The sequence below is a fragment of the Pseudoliparis swirei genome, chromosome 18 (assembly GCF_029220125.1).
Source record: "Pseudoliparis swirei isolate HS2019 ecotype Mariana Trench chromosome 18, NWPU_hadal_v1, whole genome shotgun sequence".
In the NCBI taxonomy this organism is placed as follows: domain Eukaryota; kingdom Metazoa; phylum Chordata; class Actinopteri; order Perciformes; family Liparidae; genus Pseudoliparis; species Pseudoliparis swirei.
In genome coordinates, this window is record NC_079405.1 from 29,107,009 (window position 1) to 29,131,066 (window position 24,058).

At 48.9% G+C, this 24,058-nt stretch overlaps 2 protein-coding genes across 5 annotated transcripts in view; one reads left to right on the plus strand and one right to left on the minus strand.

The window, feature by feature from the left end:
* Nucleotides 1-3,037, minus strand: part of nek4 (NIMA-related kinase 4) — a 6,639-nt gene extending 3,602 nt beyond the window's left edge. The window contains exons 1-7 of one of the 2 annotated variants that reach the window (XM_056436860.1): nt 2,815-3,037; nt 1,737-2,003; nt 1,087-1,284; nt 876-983; nt 651-805; nt 448-574; nt 1-300 (exon numbers count right to left, since the gene is read on the minus strand). The exon at nt 1-300 is cut by the window's left edge and continues 258 nt beyond it. In XM_056436860.1, the coding sequence (XP_056292835.1) occupies nt 1-300; nt 448-574; nt 651-805; nt 876-983; nt 1,087-1,284; nt 1,737-2,003; nt 2,815-2,901 (1,242 nt within the window). In that variant the 5' untranslated portion in view covers nt 2,902-3,037. The remainder of the gene's footprint in view (nt 301-447; nt 575-650; nt 806-875; nt 984-1,086; nt 1,285-1,736; nt 2,004-2,814) is intronic. The other variant, XM_056436859.1, reaches the window with a different exon arrangement.
* Nucleotides 3,038-4,094: 1,057 nt separating this feature from the next.
* camk1b (calcium/calmodulin-dependent protein kinase Ib) overlaps nt 4,095-24,058 on the plus strand; it is a 45,413-nt gene continuing 25,449 nt past the window's right edge. The window contains exons 1-2 of one of the 3 annotated variants that reach the window (XM_056436865.1): nt 4,095-4,201; nt 13,006-13,119. In XM_056436865.1, the coding sequence (XP_056292840.1) occupies nt 13,034-13,119 (86 nt within the window). In that variant the 5' untranslated portion in view covers nt 4,095-4,201; nt 13,006-13,033. Of the gene's footprint in view, nt 4,202-4,240; nt 4,374-13,005; nt 13,120-24,058 lie in introns of those variants that run through there. The other 2 variants (XM_056436866.1, XM_056436867.1) reach the window with 2 other exon arrangements.

Here is a 24,058-nt window from a genome sequence, read left to right on the forward strand (position 1 = left end):
GGCTCTCCTCTCGTCGGCTCCCCAGCGGCCAACACCTGACCCCTTCAGAGGGGGGTCTGGTTTCCCTCTGGCCCGGCGGTCTTTGTCCACGCTGTGAGGTTCAGGTCCCGTTTGGTGGGGGGACTCGGCGGCCTGGGGGTCCTCCTTCAGGTCCTCCTCCTGCAGGTCCTCCTTCAGGTCCTCCTCCTGCAGGTCCTCCTCCTGCAGCTGGACCTGAACGCTGCTGATCGTCGCCAGGGACGCGAGGCTGGCTCCCAGAGCCTCGGCTGGGGGGGGTGGGACTGGATCCGTCTCTTCTTTCTGAGGAGGAGGGAGGGAAGGAGGGAAAGAGTGAAGGAGCGGAGGAGGTTAGGAGGGAAGGAAGGAAGGAAGGAAGGAAGGAGGGAAAGAGGGAAAGAGTGAAGGAAACATCTGCCACTATCAGTTCATCGTGTGAACGTCTCTCACCCGTCTCCCTCTGGCTGAGGGCTCCGGCCGGTGAGACGACCCAGAAGGTCTGCTGCTGGCTCCTCCTGCTCCTGCTCCTGCTCCTCCTCCTCCTCCTCCTGCTTGCTTTCTTGACTTGGCAGTTTTTCTGTTGAGAACACAAGCCGACATGAGACCCGGGAGCAGCTGCGGCCCCCGTGGCGGCGGCGTGAAGCTCCTCCTACTCTCGCGTGGCCTCCAGGAAGCGGGCGATCTGCTTCTTGATGAACGGCTGCCGGAGGAGGAGCTTCACGTCGGGCCGCTCCTCGGGCCTCCTGCTCAGCATGCGGCGGACCAGCTCCCCCAGCTGGGGGTCGTAGCTGCCGGGCATCTGCGGGAGCTGAGGGGAGCAGAGAAGGGTCAGAGGTCACGGCGCAGGGGTCGACCCGGTCCGGGAGGAGGCGACCCACCTTGCCCTCCACGATGCGGTACACCAGGGAGTTCATGTCCTTGGCGTTGAAGGCGTGCCTCAAGGTCGACATCTCGTACACGCAGCAGCCCAGAGCCCACACGTCGGACTGGAGGGGAGGAGCTTAGTGTGAGGGGCACGGAGGGGTCACGTCAGGGGTCACGGGAGTCATGTCAGGGGTCACATGCCCCGCCCCCAGCCACATGACCTACCTTGTGGTTGTAGGGCCGGCTGCTCAGCAGCTCGGGGCTCATGTAGTACGGCGTGCCGATGAGCGTGCTGGCCATGTCGTCATGGTGACGCAGCACGCGGGCGATGCCCAGGTCGCCCAGCTTGATGATGCTGCTGCGCGTCAGGAAGATGTTCTGAGTCTTCAGGTCCCGGTGGAGGATGTTCCTCTCATGCAGGTACTGAGGAGCACAACCACACCTTCACACACCTGCAGCTCCACCTTCACACACCTGCAGCTCCACCTTCACACACACCTGCAGCTCCACCTTCACACACACCTGATGCTCCACCTTCACACACACCTGTAGCTCCACCTTCACACACCTGCAGCTCCACCTTCACACACACCTTCACACACACCTGTAGCTCCACCTTCAGCTCCACCTGCAGCTCCACCTTCACACACACCTGTAGCTCCACCTGCAGCTCCACCTTCACACACACCTGATGCTCCACCTTCACACACACCTGATGCTCCACCTCCACACACACCTGTAGCTCCACCTTCACACACCACCTGCACCTTCACACACACCTGTAGCGCCACCTTCACACACACCTGTAGCTCCACCTTCACATACACCTCCACCGTCACGCTCCACACCACCTGCAGCTCCACCTTCACACACACCTGCAGCGCCATGGCGATCTGGACGAACCACTCCACCACCTGCCTCTCAGGTAGCAGCTCCCCCTGCTGCCTCTTGAGGCGGTGGTAGAGGTCTCCGCCCTCGCAGAAGGCCATGACGATGTACAGCTGGCCGCCGTCTCCCTCCCACGACTCCCGGTACGTCACGATGTTGGGGTGACGGAGTTGCGACAGCAGCTGCGCCTCCTGCTCCGCCGCTCGCCGCTCCCTCTTGGAGGAGGTGCTGAGGTTCAGCTTCTTCACCACGTACTGGGAGGAGGAGGGTCAGATATACATCCCCGTGAGGAGCAACACACACACACACACACACACACACACACACACACACACACACACACACACACACACACACACACACACACACACACACACACACACACACACACACACACACACACACACACACGTTGTTGTTTACATCTTCAGACCAAACTACATGACCCCGTGACCTTTGACCCCTAGAAGGAGACGATCATCGTGATGACCGTCTCCTTCTAGGGGTCAAAGGTCACAACAACGTTGATTGTAAATAACAACAAACATGAGCTTCACTAGCATGTTGACGTGCAACAAACTTCCTGGGAAAGTACTTGATGTTGGAGAAGTACATGTTGAAGAAGTACTTCATGTTGAAGTACATGCTGTAGAAGTACATGTAGTACATGATGTAGAAGTACTTGACGTAGAAGTACTTCATGTAGTACTTGATGTAGAAGAACTTGATGTATAGGTGCATGCAGTAGAAGTACTTGATGTAGTCCTTGATGTAGTACATGCTGAAGGAGAACTTGATGTAGAAGTACTTGTTGTAGAAGTCCTTGTTGTAGTACTTGATGTAGAAGTGCATGCTGTAGTAGAAGAACTTGATGTGGAATAACTTGATGTGGTACACGATGTAGAAGTACTTGTTGTAGAAGTACTTCGTGTGGTACTTGCTGAAGTACATTCTGTAGAAGTACTTGTTGTAGAAGTACTTCGTGTGGTACTTGCTGAAGTACATTCTGTAGAAGTACTTGTCGTAGCACTCGCCGTGTTCGTGCTCGCGGTGTTGTGGTCTCACCTGCTTCCGGTCCGCGCAGTGCTTCACTAAGTCCACCTCCCCGTAGCTCCCCTTCCCGACCACCCGGATGAACTGGTACTGGTCCATCTTCAGGAGGCTCGCGACGACGGGCCGGGTTGTGACGTCATGCCAGCGGCGAGACGTTGAGACGCAGGAAGTCAGAGCGGATACTTTTCCTTTACTAGGCAACCGGCAGCCAATGAGCGCGAGAAGGTCCGAGTGGCCCAAACACCGGGTCGCGGGCTTCACAGCGCCGCCTAGCGTCAGGGGGTCAAGTGGTCCAAACACGTTGTCACGGAAGTCACAGCGCCCCCAGCGTCAGGAGGTCCAAGTGGCCCAAACACCGGGCCGCTGGCGTCACAGCGCCGCCCAGCGTCAGGAGGTCCAAGTGGCCCAAACATATATATATAAAAATATAAAAATGAAACAATATACAAATGAACAATGAAAATAAAAAATAAAAAATATATATAGAAATATAGAAATATAATATCTAATTTAGATATAGGATCTTAAGAGCTCAAACAAATAAACTGACGTTGTGATTCATGATTAATTTGACCTGTAAAAGTTACAGGTAATCAATAAATTAATGTCACTTAAATTCCAAACGTATCAGCATTTGCTGTGGATCTTTATTTTTTCATTGTGATCAATACGTTCAAGGATTTGCCTAACAACACCCTTGAAGCGGACATTATTGACGATATAGTACTGCCTCTCGTACCTTATTGCTTAAATATAGATTGATGACGTTTCACGCTTCCACGAGAACACAATTACAGACAATAATGCATACTGATAAACGGCCACTGACTTTGCCTGCTTGGTGTCATGCTCTCCACCAGGTGGCGCACCAGACCACCTCCAGTGTGACCGAGTCTGTGAGGGCTTTATTCTGGGTTTTATAGCCACGTCACTTATGGTATTCAGCCAAAAAACACAAACAACCTCACATTAGACACAAATAACTAAAACCACAAAGAATCCATCGCGCATGGATACGGACACGCGCAGTGTAATAACAGATAAAGCACAATGCAGCCAGCAGGCTGTGTTTCTGTGTGTTATTCCTGCAGGTTATTTCATATTAATATTATTATTATACCAATAACGGGAGGAGGCTGCACGCCCACATCCACACACCTTCACGCGCAGCCCGGCGGTCACGTGTGGAGGCTGACAGGTGACCAATGAGCGTCGCGGAGCCGTTATACCGGCCCCGCAGCTCGAGCGCTGATTGGTCGGTGGGTTGTCCTACCGCCTGGTGACGTCACGGTTAGCGCTGGCGGGGAGGTTGCGGAGTGAAGATTCCGAGCTGCGAGTTGGAGAGCCGACAGACGGACACCGGACCCGCCGCTGGAGCCTCCCGACCGGCACCTTTCAGGTAGGCACGACCCGGACCCGGTGGACCCCCCCAAAGGACTGCGTGCACGAGCTGGAGCGGGTTTCACAGCTCCTGTCCGCGCGCTCCCGCCCCGGTTGAAGGGTCGCGTCCAGCCGCTCTTTGGGCGGATTGTGTCACTTCAAACTGTTTTTACTACGGGGCAGAAGTTCAGGTGCGTGTGGGTGCGTGTGTGTGTGTGGGTGCGTGTAGGTGCGTGTGGGTGCGTGCATGGAGCAGAAGCTGCAGATGTTATCTGAATCCATGAAACCATAAAGTCACGTGGACACTGTGCGCGCTGATATGAAGAGACTCTTCCCGAATGTCGCCCTCCCCTCTTTCCATTTCCCTCTCAACCTCCAACCCTCATCTGTTTGGGATCTGCCGATCAATTAATGAGCTTAAGAGGAGCTTTAGTGTGCGTCACCGACACCAGCTGACCAATTAGGTGTTGGCAGTGGTGTATAAAGTACCCAAAAGTCATACTTGAGTAAAAGTAAAGATACTTGACTGGAAAATTACTCAAGTAAAAGTAAAAGTCACCTATGAGAATACTACTTGAGTAAAAGTATTAAAGTATCTGATTTTTTTTGTACTTAAGTATCAAAAGTAATTTTCTGATATTAAATGTACTTAAGTATTGAAAGTAAAAGTAAATGCTGTTAATAAAAAAAACAAAGGGTCAGAATTTTGAGAATTATGAAGTTTATTTGTTTGGGTGCTGTGGCCGCCATGAACAAGGAGTATGAGCTCGGATGAACTTAGCAATATATGAATACTATGAAATTACAAAAATATAAAAACACGATTAACACAGAAAAAAGCAGAACCAAAAGTAACAACCAAAATCATCACTTTAAAGTGAAAAATGTATTGTTCATCTTCAAAAGAAGTTGATTTTCAAAATGGACAGATGTCAGTCTCGCTCTTCTGGGGCTGAAGACGAGTCCTGCGATGCTGAAGAGCCGTTCACCTGGTGCAGGTAGAGTGTGTCTAGCTTCACAGGCCCTGGTGCAGGTAGAGTGTGTCTAGCTTCACAGGCCCTGATGCAGGTAGAGTGTGTCTAGCTTCACAGGCCCTGGTGCAGGTAGAGTGTGTCTAGCTTCACAGGCCCTGGTGCAGGTAGAGTGTGTCTAGCTTCACAGGCCCTGATGGTGCAGGTAGAGTGTGTCTAGCTTCACAGGCCCTGGTGCAGGTAGAGCGTGTCTAGCTTCACAGGCCCTGATGGTGCAGGTAGAGTGTGTCTAGCTTCACAGGCCCTGGTGCAGGTAGAGTGTGTCTAGCTTCACAGGCCCTGATGCAGGTAGAGTGTGTCTAGCTTCACAGGCCCTGATGCAGGTAGAGTGTGTCTAGCTTCACAGGCCCTGATGATGCAGGTAGAGTGTGTCTAGCTTCACAGGCCCTGGTGCAGGTAGAGTGTGTCTAGCTTCACAGGCCCTGATGGTGCAGGTAGAGTGTGTCTAGCTTCACAGGCCCTGGTGCAGGTAGAGTGTGTCTAGCTTCACAGGCCCTGATGCAGGTAGAGTGTGTCTAGCTTCACAGGCCCTGATGCAGGTAGAGTGTGTCTAGCTTCACAGGCCCTGATGCAGGTAGAGTGTGTCTAGCTTCACAGGCCCTGATGGTGCAGGTAGAGTGTGTCTAGCTTCACAGGCCCTGATGCAGGTAGAGTGTGTCTAGCTTCACAGGCCCTGATGGTGCAGGTAGAGTGTGTCTAGCTTCACAGGCCCTGATGCAGGTAGAGTGTGTCTAGCTTCACAGGCCCTGATGCAGGTAGAGTGTGTCTAGCTTCACAGGCCCTGATGCAGGTAGAGTGTGTCTAGCTTCACAGGCCCTGATGCAGGTAGAGTGTGTCTAGCTTCACAGGCCCTGATGCAGGTAGAGTGTGTCTAGCTTCACAGGCCCTGATGCAGGTAGAGTGTGTCTAGCTTCACAGGCCCTGATGCAGGTAGAGTGTGTCTAGCTTCACAGGCCCTGATGCAGGTAGAGTGTGTCTAGCTTCACAGGCCCTGATGCAGGTAGAGTGTGTCTAGCTTCACAGGCCCTGATGCAGGTAGAGTGTGTCTAGCTTCACAGGCCCTGGTGCAGGTAGAGTGTGTCTAGCTTCACAGGCCCTGATGATGCAGGTAGAGTGTGTCTAGCTTCACAGGCCCTGGTGCAGGTAGAGTGTGTCTAGCTTCACAGGCCCTGATGATGCAGGTAGAGTGTGTCTAGCTTCACAGGCCCTGATGCAGGTAGAGTGTGTCTAGCTTCACAGGCCCTGATGATGCAGGTAGAGTGTGTCTAGCTTCACAGGCCCTGGTGCAGGTAGAGTGTGTCTAGCTTCACAGGCCCTGATGCAGGTAGAGTGTGTCTAGCTTCACAGGCCCTGGTGCAGGTAGAGTGTGTCTAGCTTCACAGGCCCTGATGCAGGTAGAGTGTGTCTAGCTTCACAGGCCCTGATGCAGGTAGAGTGTCTAGCTTCACAGGCCCTGGTGCAGGTAGAGTGTGTCTAGCTTCACAGGCCCTGATGGTGCAGGTAGAGTGTGTCTAGCTTCACAGGCCCTGGTGCAGGTAGAGTGTGTCTAGCTTCACAGGCCCTGATGCAGGTAGAGTGTGTCTAGCTTCACAGGCCCTGATGGTGCAGGTAGAGTGTGTCTAGCTTCACAGGCCCTGATGCAGGTAGAGTGTGTCTAGCTTCACAGGCCCTGATGGTGCAGGTAGAGTGTGTCTAGCTTCACAGGCCCTGATGAACAGGTAGAGTGTGTCTAGCGTCACAGGCCCTGGTGCAGGTAGAGTGTGTCTAGCTTCACAGACAGCAGCACACAGTTGGGAAGCATTTCAGCAAGTCAACGTGATCCACGTCTCCATCCAGCTGTTTGCTGCTGTCATGCGCTTGAGATGACGAAGAAGAAGTCCTCTTCATCAGATGAACTGGACCTGGTGGCATCACCTAGCTGCAGGGAGGGTTCTTCCATGTGCTGCTTGAAATATTCCTGAAATAAAGTGAGAGTATTACAGACATGATAGAATTAATAACACTTCCTAACATGTCATGACCCCAACCAACAGTTTTGTACTAAATAGTTTGTTTTAATTTGAGGTTTATACATTTAGTTTAATGCACTGTCCGTGCATCCAGAGTTGATTTGTGAATATGTAATTGTATCTCTGGAGTTAAACACAACAACAGTCCCAAATCAATATCGTCGCCATTACTGGACCGTCACTCTTATAATATTAATACAAATAATGATAATAATAATAATGCTGTAATGATTAGCATTATATTATAGCTAAGACGACTCAAATCAACAAATTCTCACAACTGTCCCCACTTCTTCAGCTCATTAACTCGCTAGAGATCCGTCTGCTCCACTCACGCTAATTGTCTCATTTAATTGACGATAGCTAGCGAACGTTAGCCTAACATACAACATGCGTAGGACAATCAGACACCTGCCTCCCCCTCTCCTGCCAAAGATATAACTTACTCCAATCCTGAGGACAACACTGCTAGATATCTTAACAGGTTTATGATGACTAAACATTAACGTTGCGGCTCATGGGATTAATCTTAATTTACCTCAATGTGTTTCCTGAGGTTGCATAGTGAGTTGTTGAAGGCCAATATCTCCGTAGCTTTCGGTCGGCATAAGAGGCACTTCATCCGGTAGGAAGAAACTTTCACTCCGACAAAAGAAAAGAGTTCGCCCAAATATGGCCACGGACGTTGATCTTGGTCCCCGTGGTTGAACGAGTAGCTTCCATTGCTGCTCCACATGAAATGAGTCGTATCTGTAGCCGCTCGCTAACATCCTGGGCATCACTGGGAAGAGAAAACACGCGGCAAGGACCCCTGATCCCCAACCTGGTGTTCGTGCTGCGTTCAGGTGCGCTGCGGTGTGTTCCACAACAGTCCCCGATGTGCTGCGTCCAGGTGCGCTGCGGTGTGTTCCACAACAGTCCCCGATGTTTCTCATGATTATTTTTTTCCGTAGTAACGAGTAACGATACTGTTTCAGGGGAAATGTATCAGAGTAAAAGTAAAAGTTTTCATTGCAAAATGTAGTAAAGTAAAAGTAAACAGAAATATAAGTAGTAGAATAAAGTACAGATACCCAAAAAAACTACTTAAGTAAAGTAACGAAGTACTTCTACTTCGTTACTATACACCACTGGGTGTTGGACACTCTCCTGCGCCTGCAGCAGGTCGGTGGATCGAGGCCAGCGCAGCGCTGCACAGATGAGCTGTTCCAACATGAGCTTATGAGGTTAGACTCTTTATTGTCGGCTGACATTGAAATCTGTGTTGAGCTCCACAGTTATGCATAAGATAAGTATTATGTAAGATAAGATAAGTATTATATAAAATAAGCACACATGGCATAGGTCCAAAAAGGCTTCAAGAGATTAGGCCAAACAATACAAGTAATGATTGCAGTTGACATGAATGTGCTTAAATATCAACAGTTATTAATAGTATATAATATAATAAATAACAGTAATTGTTCATATTTATTCATACATAACTTATAAAGACATCATAAACAGGGAATCGCTAAGTGCCTCGCAGCTCCCTGAATAACTCTCGCTGTTGTAGTTTTTCTTGTGCTGGCTCTAGTTTCTTAGAGCGGTACGTAAGAGACGAGAGACGAGAGACGAGAGACGGGAGACGAGAGACGAGAGACGGGAGACGGGAGACGGGAGACAGGAGACATTATGAAGTTAACGTTAGGAATCAGAAGGAGATGCCTTGTACTGGAGGAGCCTGGGCAGCTCAGCATGGTCTCCTGCAAACATGTAGCTGTAAACATGTAGCGTTACACATGTAGCTGTAAACACGTAGCTATACACATGTAGCTGTAAACATGTAGCTGTACACATGTAGCTGTAAACACGTAGCTATACACATGTAGCTGTAAACATGTAGCTGTACACATGTAGCTGTAAACACGTAGCTATACACATGTAGCTGTAAACATGTAGCGTTACACATGTAGCTGTAAACACGTAGCTATACACATGTAGCTGTAAACATGTAGCTGTACACATGTAGCTGTAAACACGTAGCTATACACATGTAGCTGTAAACATGTAGCTGTACACATGTAGCTGTACACATGTAGCGTTACACATGTAGCTGTAAACACGTAGCTATACACATGTAGCTGTAAACATGTAGCTGTAAACATGTAGCTGTACACATGTAGCTGTAAACACGTAGCTATACACATGTAGCTGTAAACATGTAGCTGTACACATGTAGCGTTACACATGTAGCTGTAAACATGTAGCTGTAAACATGTAGCTATACACATGTAGCTGTAAACATGTAGCTGTACACATGTAGCTGTACACATGTAGCTGTAAACACGTAGCTATACACATGTAGCTGTAAACATGTAGCTGTACACATGTAGCGTTACACATGTAGCTGTAAACATGTAGCTATACACATGTAGCTGTAAACATGTAGCTGTACACATGTAGCTGTAAACACGTAGCTATACACATGTAGCTGTAAACATGTAGCTGTACACATGTAGCGTTACACATGTAGCTGTAAACATGTAGCTATACACATGTAGCTGTAAACATGTAGCTGTACACATGTAGCTGTAAACATGTAGCGTTACACATGTAGCTGTAAACATGTAGCTGTACACATGTAGCTGTAAACACGTAGCTATACACATGTAGCTGTAAACATGTAGCTGTACACATGTAGCTGTAAACATGTTGCTGTAAACACGTAGCTATACACACATAGCTGTAAACACGTAGCTGTAAACATGTAGCTGTACACATGTAGCTGTACACATGTAGCTGTAAACACGTAGCTATAAACATGTAGCTGTACACATGTAGCTGTAAACACGTAGCTGTAAACACGTAGCTGTAAACACGTAGCTGTAAACACGTAGCTGTAAACATGTAGCTTTACACATGTAGCTGTAAACATGTAGCTTTACACATGTAGCTATACACATGTAGCTATACACATGTAGCTGTAAACACGTAGCTATACACATGTAGCTGTAAACATGTAGCTGTAAACATGTAGCTTTACACATGTAGCTGTAAACATGTAGCTGTAAACATGTAGCTTTACACATGTAGCTATACACATGTAGCTGTAAACATGTAGCTGTAAACATGTAGCTTTACACATGTAGCTATACACATGTAGCTGTAAACACGTAGCTATACACATCAGGGCTCACGCATTTCGGTCTTATCTCACGCACTCCCGCCACACAACGAATTCCTCACGCTGAAAAAACCTCTCGGCTATTTAATGCTTGAATGCAGGGGTGCTCAATACGCCGATCGATTGTTCTGCTGCAGAGCTCCGACGCCAGTCTGCGCGCATTGGGATGAAGCAAAAAAATAGTCACTAGCACCCCCCCCCCCCCCGGCAACAACTCTTTTCGGCTCGATGCCGGCGCGCGCAACGGTCAGCTGTATCGGGTGCTGATGGAAATCTCACGCTTGCCTGTCTTCAAAACTTGAGAGCCCTGACACATGTAGCTATACTCATGTAGCTGTAAACATGTAGCTATAAACATGTTGCTGTAAACACGTAGCTATACACATGTAGCTGTAAACACGTAGCTATACACATGTAGCTGTAAACATGTAGCTGTAAACACGTAGCTATACACATGTAGCTGTAAACATGTAGCTGTAAACATGTAGCTTTACACATGTAGCTGTAAACATGTAGCTGTAAACACGTAGCTATACACATGTAGCTATACACATGTAGCTGTAAACACATAGCTATACACATGTAGCTGTAAACATGTAGCTTTACACATGTAGCTGTAAACATGTAGCTATACACATGTAGCTGTAAACACGTAGCTATACACATGTAGCTGTAAACATGTAGCTTTACACATGTAGCTGTAAACACATAGCTATACACATGTAGCTATACACACGTAGCTGTAAACGTGTAGCTGTAAACATGTAGCTATACACATGTAGCTTTACAGGTGTAGCTGTAAACACGTAGCTATAAACATGTAGCTGTAAACACGTAGCTGTAAACGTGTAGCTTTACACGTGTAGCTATAAACATGTAGCTGTAAACACGTAGCTTTACACGTGTAGCTGTAAACATGTAGCTTTACAGGTGTAGCTGTAAACATGTAGCTTTACACATGTAGCTTTACACGTGTAGCTTTACAGGTGTAGCTGTAAACACGTAGCTATAAACATGTAGCTGTAAACATGTAGCTTTACACGTGTAGCTGTAAACATGTAGCTTTACACGTGTAGCTGTAAACACGTAGCTATAAACATCCGACATGTAGCTCTGACCTCATGAAGCCTTGAAGACGAGGAGATGAAGAGTATTTCAGAAACAGGAATGCAGTCCGTTGACGTGAACTTGAGATCTCCTGCTGAGATATGAAGTCACCGACTAAACTATAAAACACAACGTTTTACCCACTGGGAAGTGTGTGTGTGTGTGTGTGTGTGTGTGTGTGTGTGTGTGTGTGTGTGTGTGTGTGTGTGTGTGTGTGTGTGTGTGTGTGTGTGTGTGTGTGTGTGTGTGTGTGTGTGTGTGTGTGTGTGTGTGTGTGTGTGTGTGTGTGTGTGTGTGTGTGCTGCATGTGTGCGTGCGTGCGTGGTGCTGCATGTCCCTCCTAGAGCACGGTGTGCTTATCATGTCCCCGTGTCCGGCCTCTAGGGCGGGGTCCCCCGTGGCTCTGGGCCCTCTACATGGCTCCTGTGGACCCTGTGGCTCCGTAATGGACCCTGTGGCTCCGTAGTGGACCCTGTGGCTCTGTAGTGGACCCTGTGGCTCTGTAGTGGACCCTGTGGCTCTGTAGTGGACCCTGTGGCTCTGTAGTGGACCCTGTGGCTCTGTAGTGGACCCTGTGGCTCCGTAGTGGACCCTGTGGACCCTGTGGCTCCGTAATGGACCCTGTGGACCCTGTGGCTCCGTAGTGGACCCTGTGGACCCTGTGGCTCCGTAGTGGACCCTGTGGACCCTGTGGCTCCGTAGTGGATCCTGTGGACCCTGTGGACCCTGTGGCTCCGTAGTGGACCCTGTGGCTCCGTAGTGGACCCTGTGGCTCCGTAGTGGACCCTATGGACCCTGTGGACCTGGAGGTGAGTCCTGGTCCCCGGTGAAGGGTTCTCTCATTGTTTAAACCGGCAGCAGCGAGAGGAACAACTCACCAAGATCCAGAGACTCAGAGAGGAAACTGTTCCTCACAGCCAGAACTACATGTTGCATCATCAGGCAGAGAGAGAGACAGACAGAGACAGAGAGAGAGAGAGAGAGACAGACAGGCAGACAGACAGACAGAGAGACAGACAGACAGACAGCAGGAACAGAGGAGCAGGAGGCTGATCCCAGCGGGGCTATTATTAGTTGGAGGCATCTCTGGGGACAGCAGAGTGAAACGAGGACAGACATCAGATCCTCTCTGAGGCCTGAGGACCTGGTCTACTCGTAGGACCTGGTCTACTCGTAGGACCTGGTCTACTCGTAGGACCTGGTCTACTTGTAGGACCTGGTCTACTCTGAGGACTTGGTCTACTCGTAGGACCTGGTCTACTCGTAGGACCTGGTCTACTCTGAGGACCTGGTCTACTCGTAGGACCTGGTCTACTCATGAGCTGGTGGACTTCTCGCCCTCCAGGCCTCAGTCCACACTCTGAGGTCACATGACCTCATGCCACTGTGGATGTACATGTTCAAACAGCCGTGTGACACGTGAGCGGCACAATGAGCGCTGTTGTTGTTGTTGTTGTTGTGGTGTTCACGTGGAATGCATTAATGAGCATCTCCTCCTCTTCCTCTCCAGTATTGTTTCTGACCGTAACACCAAGACGATGTCGCTCGGGGACGACTGCCACGCCTGGAAGAAGAAGACCGTCGACGTGAAGGACCAGTATGACTTCAAGGAGGTCCTGGGAACGTGAGTCTGGCCCCTCTTCACACACAGGGGCCTCACAGGGGCCTCACGGGGGCCTCAGGAGGGCCTCACGAGGGCCTCACGGGGGCCTCACGGGGGCCTCAGGGGCCCCGCCTGGGGAGCGTGCACGAGTCCGGTGTCTGGGCTCTCGGCGTGTTCATGGCGCCTCGATGGTTTGGTCATTTCCTGGTTCCTCACAATGTGGGCGGAGCTTCACACAAGGGTTTTAATATCGATCCCGCGTTCATCTCCAGCTGCTCAGACCACCTCTTCTTCAGACCACCTCTTCTTCAGACCACCTCTTCTTCAGGCTGCAGAGTCCCGCTCATGTTCTCCAGGAGGAGCTCCTGAAGCTCCGCTCTGGGCGTCAGAAACCGGTTGACGGTCAACAAACTACCAGGATCAAAAGATCAAAGGATCAGAAACCTTTATGAATATGAACGTGAAGCCGCTGATAAGCAAAAAGGGAACTTGACACGCAAAAGTAGAGGAAGTGTTGCTGCTGCACGATGCACCGGGGACAGGTTCTACCGGCTGGACCGGGCGCACCTGGACTTAGTTCAGCTGGACTTAGTTCAGCTGGACTTCGTACCTTGGAGCCGTGATGAGGTCATTGGGGCCATTTGAGTGGTGAGGACAACTGTTAATCCGATGTTGTTGTTGTTTTGGTTATTCAAGGTTGTCAGCACTCTTCTGAAGTTTATATAAATGTGTCGTTGCAGTGAGTTGACTAGGTGACGTGTGTCTGTGTCTGTCTGTGTCTGTCTGTGTGTGTGTGTGTCTGTCTGTGTGTGTCTGTGTGTGTGTGTCTTCTATAGAAGCTCGTTGTTCACGTCCATCACTCGGTCCTCTTGGCCTCTCCTCCCGTCTCATTGGTCCAGCTCTCCATCCCATAATGCAACGCTTTCCTAAATCCCCAGGAGCCTGTGAGAGGGTTCCTCCTGTCGTCCTGCTCTGGTGTCATGAGACGGGATGTTTATCCAGGGAGTCTCACCTGATGCTCCTTCTCCAAACATCCTGCTGGAGACGTGACAGACGAACCAATATTGAGTCAGCAGAGTTTACTTTAGGGACGCGTCCTGCAAGTCAGGAGACGAGCAGAGGACGACGCCCACCAAGACACAGAGACAGACAGTCTGAGGACGACGCCCACCAAGACACAGAGAGACACAGTCTGAGGACGACGCCCACCAAGACACAGAGACAGACAGTCTGAGGACGACGCCCACCAAGACACAGAGAGACAGACAGTCTGAGGACGACGCCCACCAAGACACAGAGAGACAGAGTCTGAGGACGACGCCCACCAAGACACAGAGAGACAGACAGTCTGTGAGGACGCCCACCAAGACACAGAGAGACAGACAGCACAGAGAGACAGACAGTCTGTGAGGATGCCCACCAAGACACAGAGAGACAGACAGCACAGAGAGACAGACAGTCTGTGAGGACGCCCACCAAGACACAGAGAGACAGACAGTCTGAGGACGACGCCCACCAAGACACAGAGAGACAGACAGTCTGTGAGGACGCCCACCAAGACACAGAGAGACAGACAATCTGAGGACGACGCCCACCAAGACACAGAGAGACAGACAGTCTGTGAGGACGCCCACCAAGACACAGAGAGACAGACAGTCTGTGAGGACGCCCACCAAGACACAGAGAGACAGACAGTCTGTGAGGACGCCCACCAAGACACAGAGAGACAGACAGTCTGAGGACGACGCCCACCAAGACACAGAGAGACAGACAGTCTGTGAGGACGCCCACCAAGACACAGAGAGACAGACAGTCTGAGGACGACGCCCACCAAGACACAGAGAGACAGACAGTCTGAGGACGACGCCCACCAAGACACAGAGACAGACAGTCTGAGGACGACGCCCACCAAGACACAGAGAGACAGACAGTCTGAGGACGACGCCCACCAAGACACAGAGAGACAGACAGTCTGTGAGGACGCCCACCAAGACACAGAGAGACAGACAGTCTGTGAGGACGACCACCAAGACACAGAGAGACAGACAGTCTGTGAGGACGCCCACCAAGACACAGAGAGACAGACAGTCTGTGAGGACGCCCACCAAGACACAGAGAGACAGACAGTCTGTGAGGACGCCCACCAAGACACAGAGAGACAGACAGTCTGAGGACGCCCACCAAGACACAGAGAGACAGACAGTCTGTGAGGACGCCCACCAAGACACAGAGAGACAGACAGTCTGAGGACGCCCACCAAGACACAGAGAGACAGACAGTCTGTGAGGACGCCCACCAAGACACAGAGAGACAGACAGTCTGAGGACGACGCCCACCAAGACACAGAGAGACAGACAGTCTGTGAGGACGCCCACCAAGACACAGAGAGACACAGTCTGAGGACGCCCACCAAGACACAGAGAGACAGACAGTCTGTGAGGACGCCCACCAAGACACAGAGAGACAGACAGTCTGTGAGGCGCCACCAAGACACAGAGAGACAGACAGTCTGTGAGGACGCCCACCAAGACACAGAGACAGACAGTCTGTGAGGACGCCCACCAAGACACAGAGAGACAGACAGTCTGTGAGGACGCCCACCAAGACAGAGAGACAGACAGTCTGAGGACGCCCACCAAGACACAGAGAGACAGACAGTCTGTGAGGACGCCCACCAAGACACAGAGACAGACAGTCTGTGAGGACGCCCACCAAGACACAGAGAGACAGACAGTCTGAGGACGCCCACCAAGACACAGAGAGACAGACAGTCTGTGAGGACGCCCACCAAGACACAGAGAGACAGACAGTCTGTGAGGACGCCCACCAAGACACAGAGACAGACAGTCTGTGAGGACGCCCACCAAGACACAGAGAGACAGACAGTCTGTGAGGACGCCCACCAAGACACAGAGACAGACAGTCTGTGAGGACGCCCACCAAGACACAGAGAGACAGACAGTCTGAGAGGACGCCCACCAAGACACAGAGAGACAGACAGTCTGAGGACGACGCCCACCAAGACAGAGACAGACAGTCTGTGAGGACGCCCACCAAGACACAGAGACAGACAGTCTGTGAGGACGCCCACCAAGACACAGAGACAGACAGTCTGAGGACGACGCCCACCAAGACACAGAGAAAAGTACAAAGGCCAAAAATAATTAATTTTTTCCAGATGTCAATCAGATGAGCTGCAGCTTAGTGAGTCAGATAGTGATTGATGACACACACACACACACACACGCTGCAGTACGAGCCTCAGTGAAGTGGTGTTGGTAGATAAGGACAGACAAACGTAGTCCTGCGGTCCACCTGATCAGCCTCCACTCAGCCGGTTGTTGTCGTGGTAACAACAGGAGACACTTTCCATGATGGACTCAAACAGTCACTATGGAAACAAAGTTTTTGATTTGCTATTAATAATCCTCCAATGTGTGCATTGTGCAGGAGATGAAGCTGCTCCCCCTTTCACACCAACACACGCATCCACATATTTATACTCAGTGTGCTCTTATTATGTTAAATGTGCTCTTCTTCTTCTTAATATCATTATTAAAATTGTGCTCTTATTATTATCATAAATGTGGTCGTATTTAAAAAATATATATTATATTATTTTTTAATTATTATATTATTTTAAAAGTACTTGTATTATTTTTTAAAGTATTATATTATTTTAAATGTAATCATATTATTTTAAATGTGCTCTTATTATTATTTTAAATATAATCATTATTTTAAATATGCTCATATAATTATTTTAAATATTCTCATATATTTCCGAGCCGTCTCCATGGAGACGTGTCTGATCCTCATCACTGATCAACGTGTTCTACATTAACGTCTAAACACATTAAAAATCACCACGTTGATTATCTTTAGATATCGTAGATCACGTGAGGAAAGTTTATTCATCTCGAACGCTTCTTACAGGGATTAAGAAGAAGTTTACAGATTAACCACCAGATGCTGCCTCGCTGTCGTCAACACAGACGGGATTAATAACCAATCAGAGCCTCCTCCTCATGTTAAGCCTCTCTCTGTCTCTGTGTCTCTCTCTGTCTCTGTCTGTCTCTCTCTCTGTCTCTCTCTGTCCACTCAGCCCAAAACGCTGCCGTCGCACATCCAGTCAGCCTGTCACCTTATGAAGAGACAGTAATAATATGTGTTGAGGGTTAATCTAATAGAGCCGTGGCTTCAGGTCATGTGACCTGCAGCTCTCCATCACTCGGACCTTGAGGTCATGTGACCTGCAGCTCTCCATCACTCGGACCTTGAGGTCATGTGACCTGCAGCTCTCCATCACTTGGACCTTGAGGTCATGTGACCTGCAGCTCTCCATCACTCTGCTCGTGCTTCACAGGACGTGTATTTGAGGTATTGATATTTTCCGTAGCTTTCACTCTGTTACGTGACTGCAGGAACTATTCTAGCGCTGCAGCAGTCAGAGGTCAGAGGTCTGGTGACGAGCGGGCCGTCAGCAGGAAGTCGTTCTGATGAGATTCCTAAATGCATCATAAAGCAGCTCTATGTTGTTTACGGCCACGTGGCTCTAGCGAGGGGAAGGCCTCATCCCAGAATGCATTGGGGGGATGAGATCGGTGGTGGAGGGGGGGGGGGAGTAATCATCTACAATCATTGGGGTGGATTGATCGTCTCTCGTCTGCTTCCGCCGCTCAGTGACCCAGCAGCTCGTTGGCCGTGTGAGCTGCTGATTGGCTGATTGATTTGGGAAGGTGTGTGTGTGTGATGGTTACACAATACACAACGTGTCACTACTGACTCAATACGACGCTCCAGACTTGTACCCTCAACCCCTCATCCCCTAACCCCTCATCCCCTAACCCCTCATCCTCTAACCCCTCATCCCCTAACCCCTCATCCTCTAACCCCTCATCCTCTAACCCCTCATCCCCTAACCCCTCATCCTCTAACCCCTCATCCTCTAACCCCTCATCCCCTAATCCCTCATCCCCTAACCCAGGGGTGTCAAACTCATTTTCACCGAGGGCCACATCTGCTTCATGGCGGCCCTCAAAGGGCCGGTTGTCACTAACACGGTATAATTCTAACTACTCCAGAACATATTGTTAAATAACTGTCTTTGCATTTGTTTATTGTTTATTTAGGTGTACTTATATAAATGTATAACTATATATGCAAATGTATTTAATATTATAAAATACATCTATTTAATTTCATTATATTTATTTTAACCCACATTACTTCATCAAAGATCAAACAAACATTATTACATTAACTTTGTTAAAAGCTTTGTCACAGTTGAGACAGGTGGTTCTCCACTGGTCTGGGCAGTGGTTCTCCACTGGTCTGGGGCAGTGGTTCTCCACTGGTCTGGGTCAGTGGTTCTCTACTGGTCTGTGCAGTGGTTCTCCACTGGTCTGTGCAGTGGTTCTCCACTGGTCTGGGCAGTGGTTCTCCACTGGTCTGGGGCAGTGGTTCTCTACTGGTCTGTGCAGTGGTTCTCCACTGGTCTGGGCAGTGGTTCTCCACTGGTCTGGGTCAGTGGTTCTCTACTGGTCTGTGCAGTGGTTCTCCACTGGTCTGGGGCAGTGGTTCTCTACTGGTCTGTGCAGTGGTTCTCCACTGGTCTGGGCAGTGGTTCTCCACTGGTCTGGGGCAGTGGTTCTCTACTGGTCTGTGCAGTGGTTCTCCACTGGTCTGGGCAGTGGTTCTCCACTGGTCTGGGCAGTGGTTCTTCACTGGTCTGGGGCAGTGGTTCTCCACTGGTCTGGGGCAGTGGTTCTCCACTGGTCTGGGCAGTGGTTCTCCACTGGTCTGGGTAGTGGTTCTCTACTGGTCTGGGTAGTGGTTCTCTACTGGTCTGGGCAGTGGTTCTCCACTGGTCTGGGTAGTGGTTCTCTACTGGTCTGTGCAGTGGTTCTCCACTGGTCTGGGGCTGTGGTTCTCTACTGGTCTGGCTTTGGGACGCACTATCACCCCTAAATGACAAGCTGAGACCTAAATCGAGGGACATTTTTAACTTCTCAAATGTATTTAATGAAAAGATGGTGCAGTTTGAACCTGAGAGTTCAGAATATCACAGTATGCACAACACAATTATTTGGAAATATTCCCTTTGACAGTCAATTATGAACCAACAAGTGAATCTTAAGGACACAAGGTAATACAACATACATTACTTACTCAGTAACTTCAGATTTTAAAACATGTCTAAACAGTGCGTTCATGCATAAACATGAAATAAAAAAGTCTGGTTTTAAAAAGCCTCAAAAGATGTAATTCATGTCTCACTCACTGAACCTATGACACATAAAGCTGCTCTACAAGTCAGTCTTGAGGAGCAGCTTTTATACACAAACTATAAATACATTAAACAGGGGTAATTAAAAAAGATTCACATATTCAACATTAACTTTTCTTCTGACCATATTATAAATACTGAACAACATGAAGCAGCACTCACTTCAACCTTAGTGACCACTGACATAGACCTGATGGAGGAATTCATAAGAGGGGAACTGGAGATGTTTGTTAATACAAAGCCAATGTGGTCACACACGCACGCGCGTCTGGATGTCCGCCGGGCGCGTGAATGACGGGACGCGAACAATGCGCCTCATTCGGGCTGATTTTTTAAACTCGGGCGGTAAAAGGAGGTGAGACTGTTGAAATGCTCCGTGTGACGTCACTGACGTCATACTGTTGAATCAGAACCTCCTGAGGATATCGATCGTCTGGAAGCGGCCGTCATCCAGACGCAGCTCCTGGAGAAGCTGCGTGCGGCTACGGATAATATAATATGTAATATTTATATCATTAACCCAGACTCGAGGGCTTGATGGTCCGACGTGTGTGGGACTTCCTCAACAGAACAAAGAGTGTGTATTTCTTCCGTGGTGGACGGTGGTAACGAACTGTTATGCCACGATAAACCACGCCTCCTCTCCGGCGCTTCTAGCGCGAGTGAAGAAAATTAGAAAAATAGTCCGGCGACTGAACTCACGCGAGTACTTTAGTAAAGCAACGCAAGGGTTCGCCTCTCCTCTGGCTGAACGCAGAATGAAGGAGAGTGAACAGACCGCAGTCCGCTGCACACAAAAAAGACCTTCAAAATAAAAGCACAAGATTTTTTTCCTCCCTTTTTTAAGAAAAGGCATCATATTTATTTAATGCCGTTGCGGGCCACATAAAATGACGTGGCGGGCCACATTTGGCCCGCGGGCCATGAGTTTGACACGTATGCCCTAACCCCTCATCCTCTAACCCCTCATCCCCTAACCCCTCATCCCCTAACCCCTAACCCCTCATCCCCTAATCCCTCATCCCCTAACCCCTCATCCCCTAACCCCTCATCCTCTAACCCCTCATCCTCTAACCCCTCATCCCCTAATCCCTCATCCTCTAATCCCTCATCCCCTAACCCCTCATCCTCTAACCCCTCATCCCCTAACCCCTCATCCTCTAATCCCTCATCCCCTAACCCCTCATCCCCTAATCCCTCATCCTCTAACCCCTCATCCCCTAACCCCTCATCCCCTAACCCCTCATCCCCTAATCCCTCATCCTCGAACCCCTCATCCTCTAACCCCTCATCCCCTAACCCCTCATCCCCTAACCCCTCATCCTCTAACCCCTCATCCCCTAACCCCTCATCCTCTAACCCCTCATCCTCTAACCCCTCATCCTCTAACCCCTCATCCCCTAACCCCTCATCCCCTAATCCCTCATCCCCTAACCCCTCATCCCCTAACCCCTCATCCTCTAACCCAGGGGTCACCAACGCGGTGCCCGCGGGCACTTGGTCGCCCGTAAGGACCAGATGAGTCGCCCGCTGGCATGTTCTAAAAATAGCTCAAATAGCAGCACTTACCAGTGAGCTGCCTCTATTTTTTAAATTGTATTTATTTATTTAGCTATTCTTGTTTAAATCACACTTACATGTAACTTACAAATGACAATATATATATATAAACACTTAAAATGTAAAATGTTTTTTGTGTTTAATATAAATGAACTCTGACCGAGTAAAGTTCAAAGGTCAGTATTGTGCATGACCAAAACGTAGCGTTTGTTGCGCTCTTACAAACAAGCTAACGTTAGCGGACGCAGCTAATATGAGGAGAAGAGTTACCCCAAAAATGTCAGAAAAAGAAAGAAAACATATCATTTTCACGACGAATGGGAGGTAGAGTTTTTTACCACTGTGAAAGGATCCTGCGTGTGTTTAATTTGCGGGCAACTGTGGCAATAGCAAAGCGGCACAATGTGGAGAGACATTTTACTACGTGTCACACAAGCTACCATGCTAACTACCCACTGGCAGCGCACTGCGCGCAGAAAAAGCCAGCGAGTTAAAGGCAGCTTTGTGCAAACAGCAGTCTTTTTCACTAGACCGGTTAAAACTCCCAAAAAGCAACGAAGCCTCGTTTAGAGCTACGCAATTCTTGATGAAGAAAAGAAGGCATTTACAGACGGGAGGTTGTCAAAGAAGCAATGATGATAATTGCTAAAACTGTGCTTGAAGACGAAGTATGGAACCGATGTACTCTCCAGTCTCTCCGATGTTCAACTCGGGCAACTACAATGGTAAGAAGAGTGTCGGCGATGTCTGGGAACTTGACCGACCAGCTGGACCGTGATCTGGCGAGGTGCGGTGGTTCAGCATCCAGTGTGACGAGTCGGTGGACAGCAGCAGTACAGGCGCAGCTGATGGTCTTTATCCGGATGGTGTTTGATGATTTCTCCACAAAGAAGAACTTGACACTACTGCCCTGAAGACAACTACGAGGGAGTTGACATTTATAACGCAGTGAAGGAGTTTTGGTGGAAAAAAGGTGCCGCTGGAAAAGCTGGTATCAGTGACTACGGATGGGGCTCCTGCTATGATCGGCCGACACATAGGATTCGTTGCTCACTGTAAAGCTGACCCAGAGTTCCCAAAGTTTCTGCAGTACCACTGCATCATACACCAGCAGGCCTTATGTGCAAAAGTGATCTGCTTTGAGCACGTAATGACTCCCGTCGTGAAGATCATAAACAGCATCCGCTCCAGAGCTAAACAGCACAGGACATTCAAGGTACTTTTGGAGGAGCTGTCAGCTGAATATGGTGACCTGCTACTACACACAGAAATCCGATGGCTCAGCAGGGGACGAATTTTGCAACGTTTTTTGTCACTTTTGGGTGAAATCAAAGAGTTCATGCAGTCCAGAGGTGAGGACACCGTGCTGCTGGAGGACACTGAGTGGATACTTGACCTTGCATTTTTAACGGACATTACTGGAAAACTGAACAGTTTGAACTGTGAGCTGCAAGGCAAAGGTAAAACTATCGCCGATATGATAAGTGCTTTAAATGCATTTAAAGCTAAGATGAACCTTTTCTCTGTGAATTTACAGAGTAAAAAAGTGCTGCACTTTCCCTCTGTGCAGATGGTGCTGAAAGACAATGCTTCTGCATCTGAGACTTTTGACAAAGTTGCAGAAAAGTACTCTCAGGTCATAAACAGAGTTGGGCAAGAGTTTGAGAACAGGTTTTGTGACCTGGATCAGCTTGAGCCATGTGTGTCGTTCATTTCTAATCCTTTCATGAACGTGGACATATCATGCATTGCTGAGCAGTTAAGTGCAACATTCAGCCTGGATGCTGAACAGGTGGAGATTGAAATTGTAACACTGCAAAATGACCTCCACCTCAAAGCCCACCAGGCTGCACCAAACTTTGGTGCCTTGTTGACACAGAAAAGTACAGTGGTGTATGCGCAGCACTATGAAGGTTGCAAGCCTGTTTGGTTCAACTTATCTTTGTGAATCAGCCTTTTCTGACATGAACTTCATCAAGAACAAACACAGAACACGCCTCACTGATGCACATCTGCAGGACTCACTCAGAGTTGCAGTGTCAAGTTACACACCAGAGTACAACACACTAGTTAACAGCATGCAATGCCAGGCTTCCCACTAACTGACAAAGAAACAGATAACAAATTTGGTGTCCAGTTCAAAGTGTGACATGATTTATTTAAAAATTTGAGAGTTGACTTTTGTATTTTACATGAGTTATTATTTGTACAAACATGGTGCAAAGTAATTCATGATTTGTTAAACATGTTAGTGGCTAGCTAGTTAAAATGGGATATTGTGATTTCACAAGACTGTCTTAGAAGTGATCATTTAAAAATGTTCAATTTGAAAAATGTGCACTTAGAGAAAATATAAAAATAAAGTGTTGCATATTGATATTTATCTGTTTCTATATATATTTATTGTGAGAAATCATGAAGATGATCAGTGTTTCCACAAAGATAAATATCATTAATTATTAATAATAACATAGAGTTAAAGGTAATTGAGCAAATTGGCTATTTCTGGCAATTTATTTAAGTGTGTATCAAACTGGTAGCCCTTCGCATTAATCAGTACCCAAGAAGTAGCTCTTGGTTTCAAAAATGTTGGTGACCCCTGCTCTAACCCCTCATCCCCTAATCCCTCATCCCCTAACCCCTCATCCCCTAACCCCTCATCCCTCATCCTCTAACTCCTCTAACCCCTCATCCTCTAACTCCTCTAACCCCTCATCCTCTCAGCCCTGACCTAATTCTGTAACAGTTTAGCTCCACGCCTTCCTTTTTGTAATAGTTGTTTTCATCCTGTCACACCATCTCGTCAATCCAACTCCCCTCACCTGCCTCTGATCACTCCCTCGTTAGTCCCTCATTCCCTTCACCTGGTCCTCACACCCTTCTCACCTGCAGCCCCTCCCCTCGTTAGTCCCTCATTCCCTTCACCTGGTCCTCACGCCCTCTCACCTGCAGCCCCTCCCCTCATTAGTCCCTCATTCCCTTCACCTGGTCCTCACGCCCTCTCACCTGCAGCCCCTCCCCTCATTAGTCCCTCATTCCCTTCACCTGGTCCTCACACCCTTCTCACCTGCAGCCCCTCCCCTCATTAGTCTCTCATTCCCTTCACCTGGT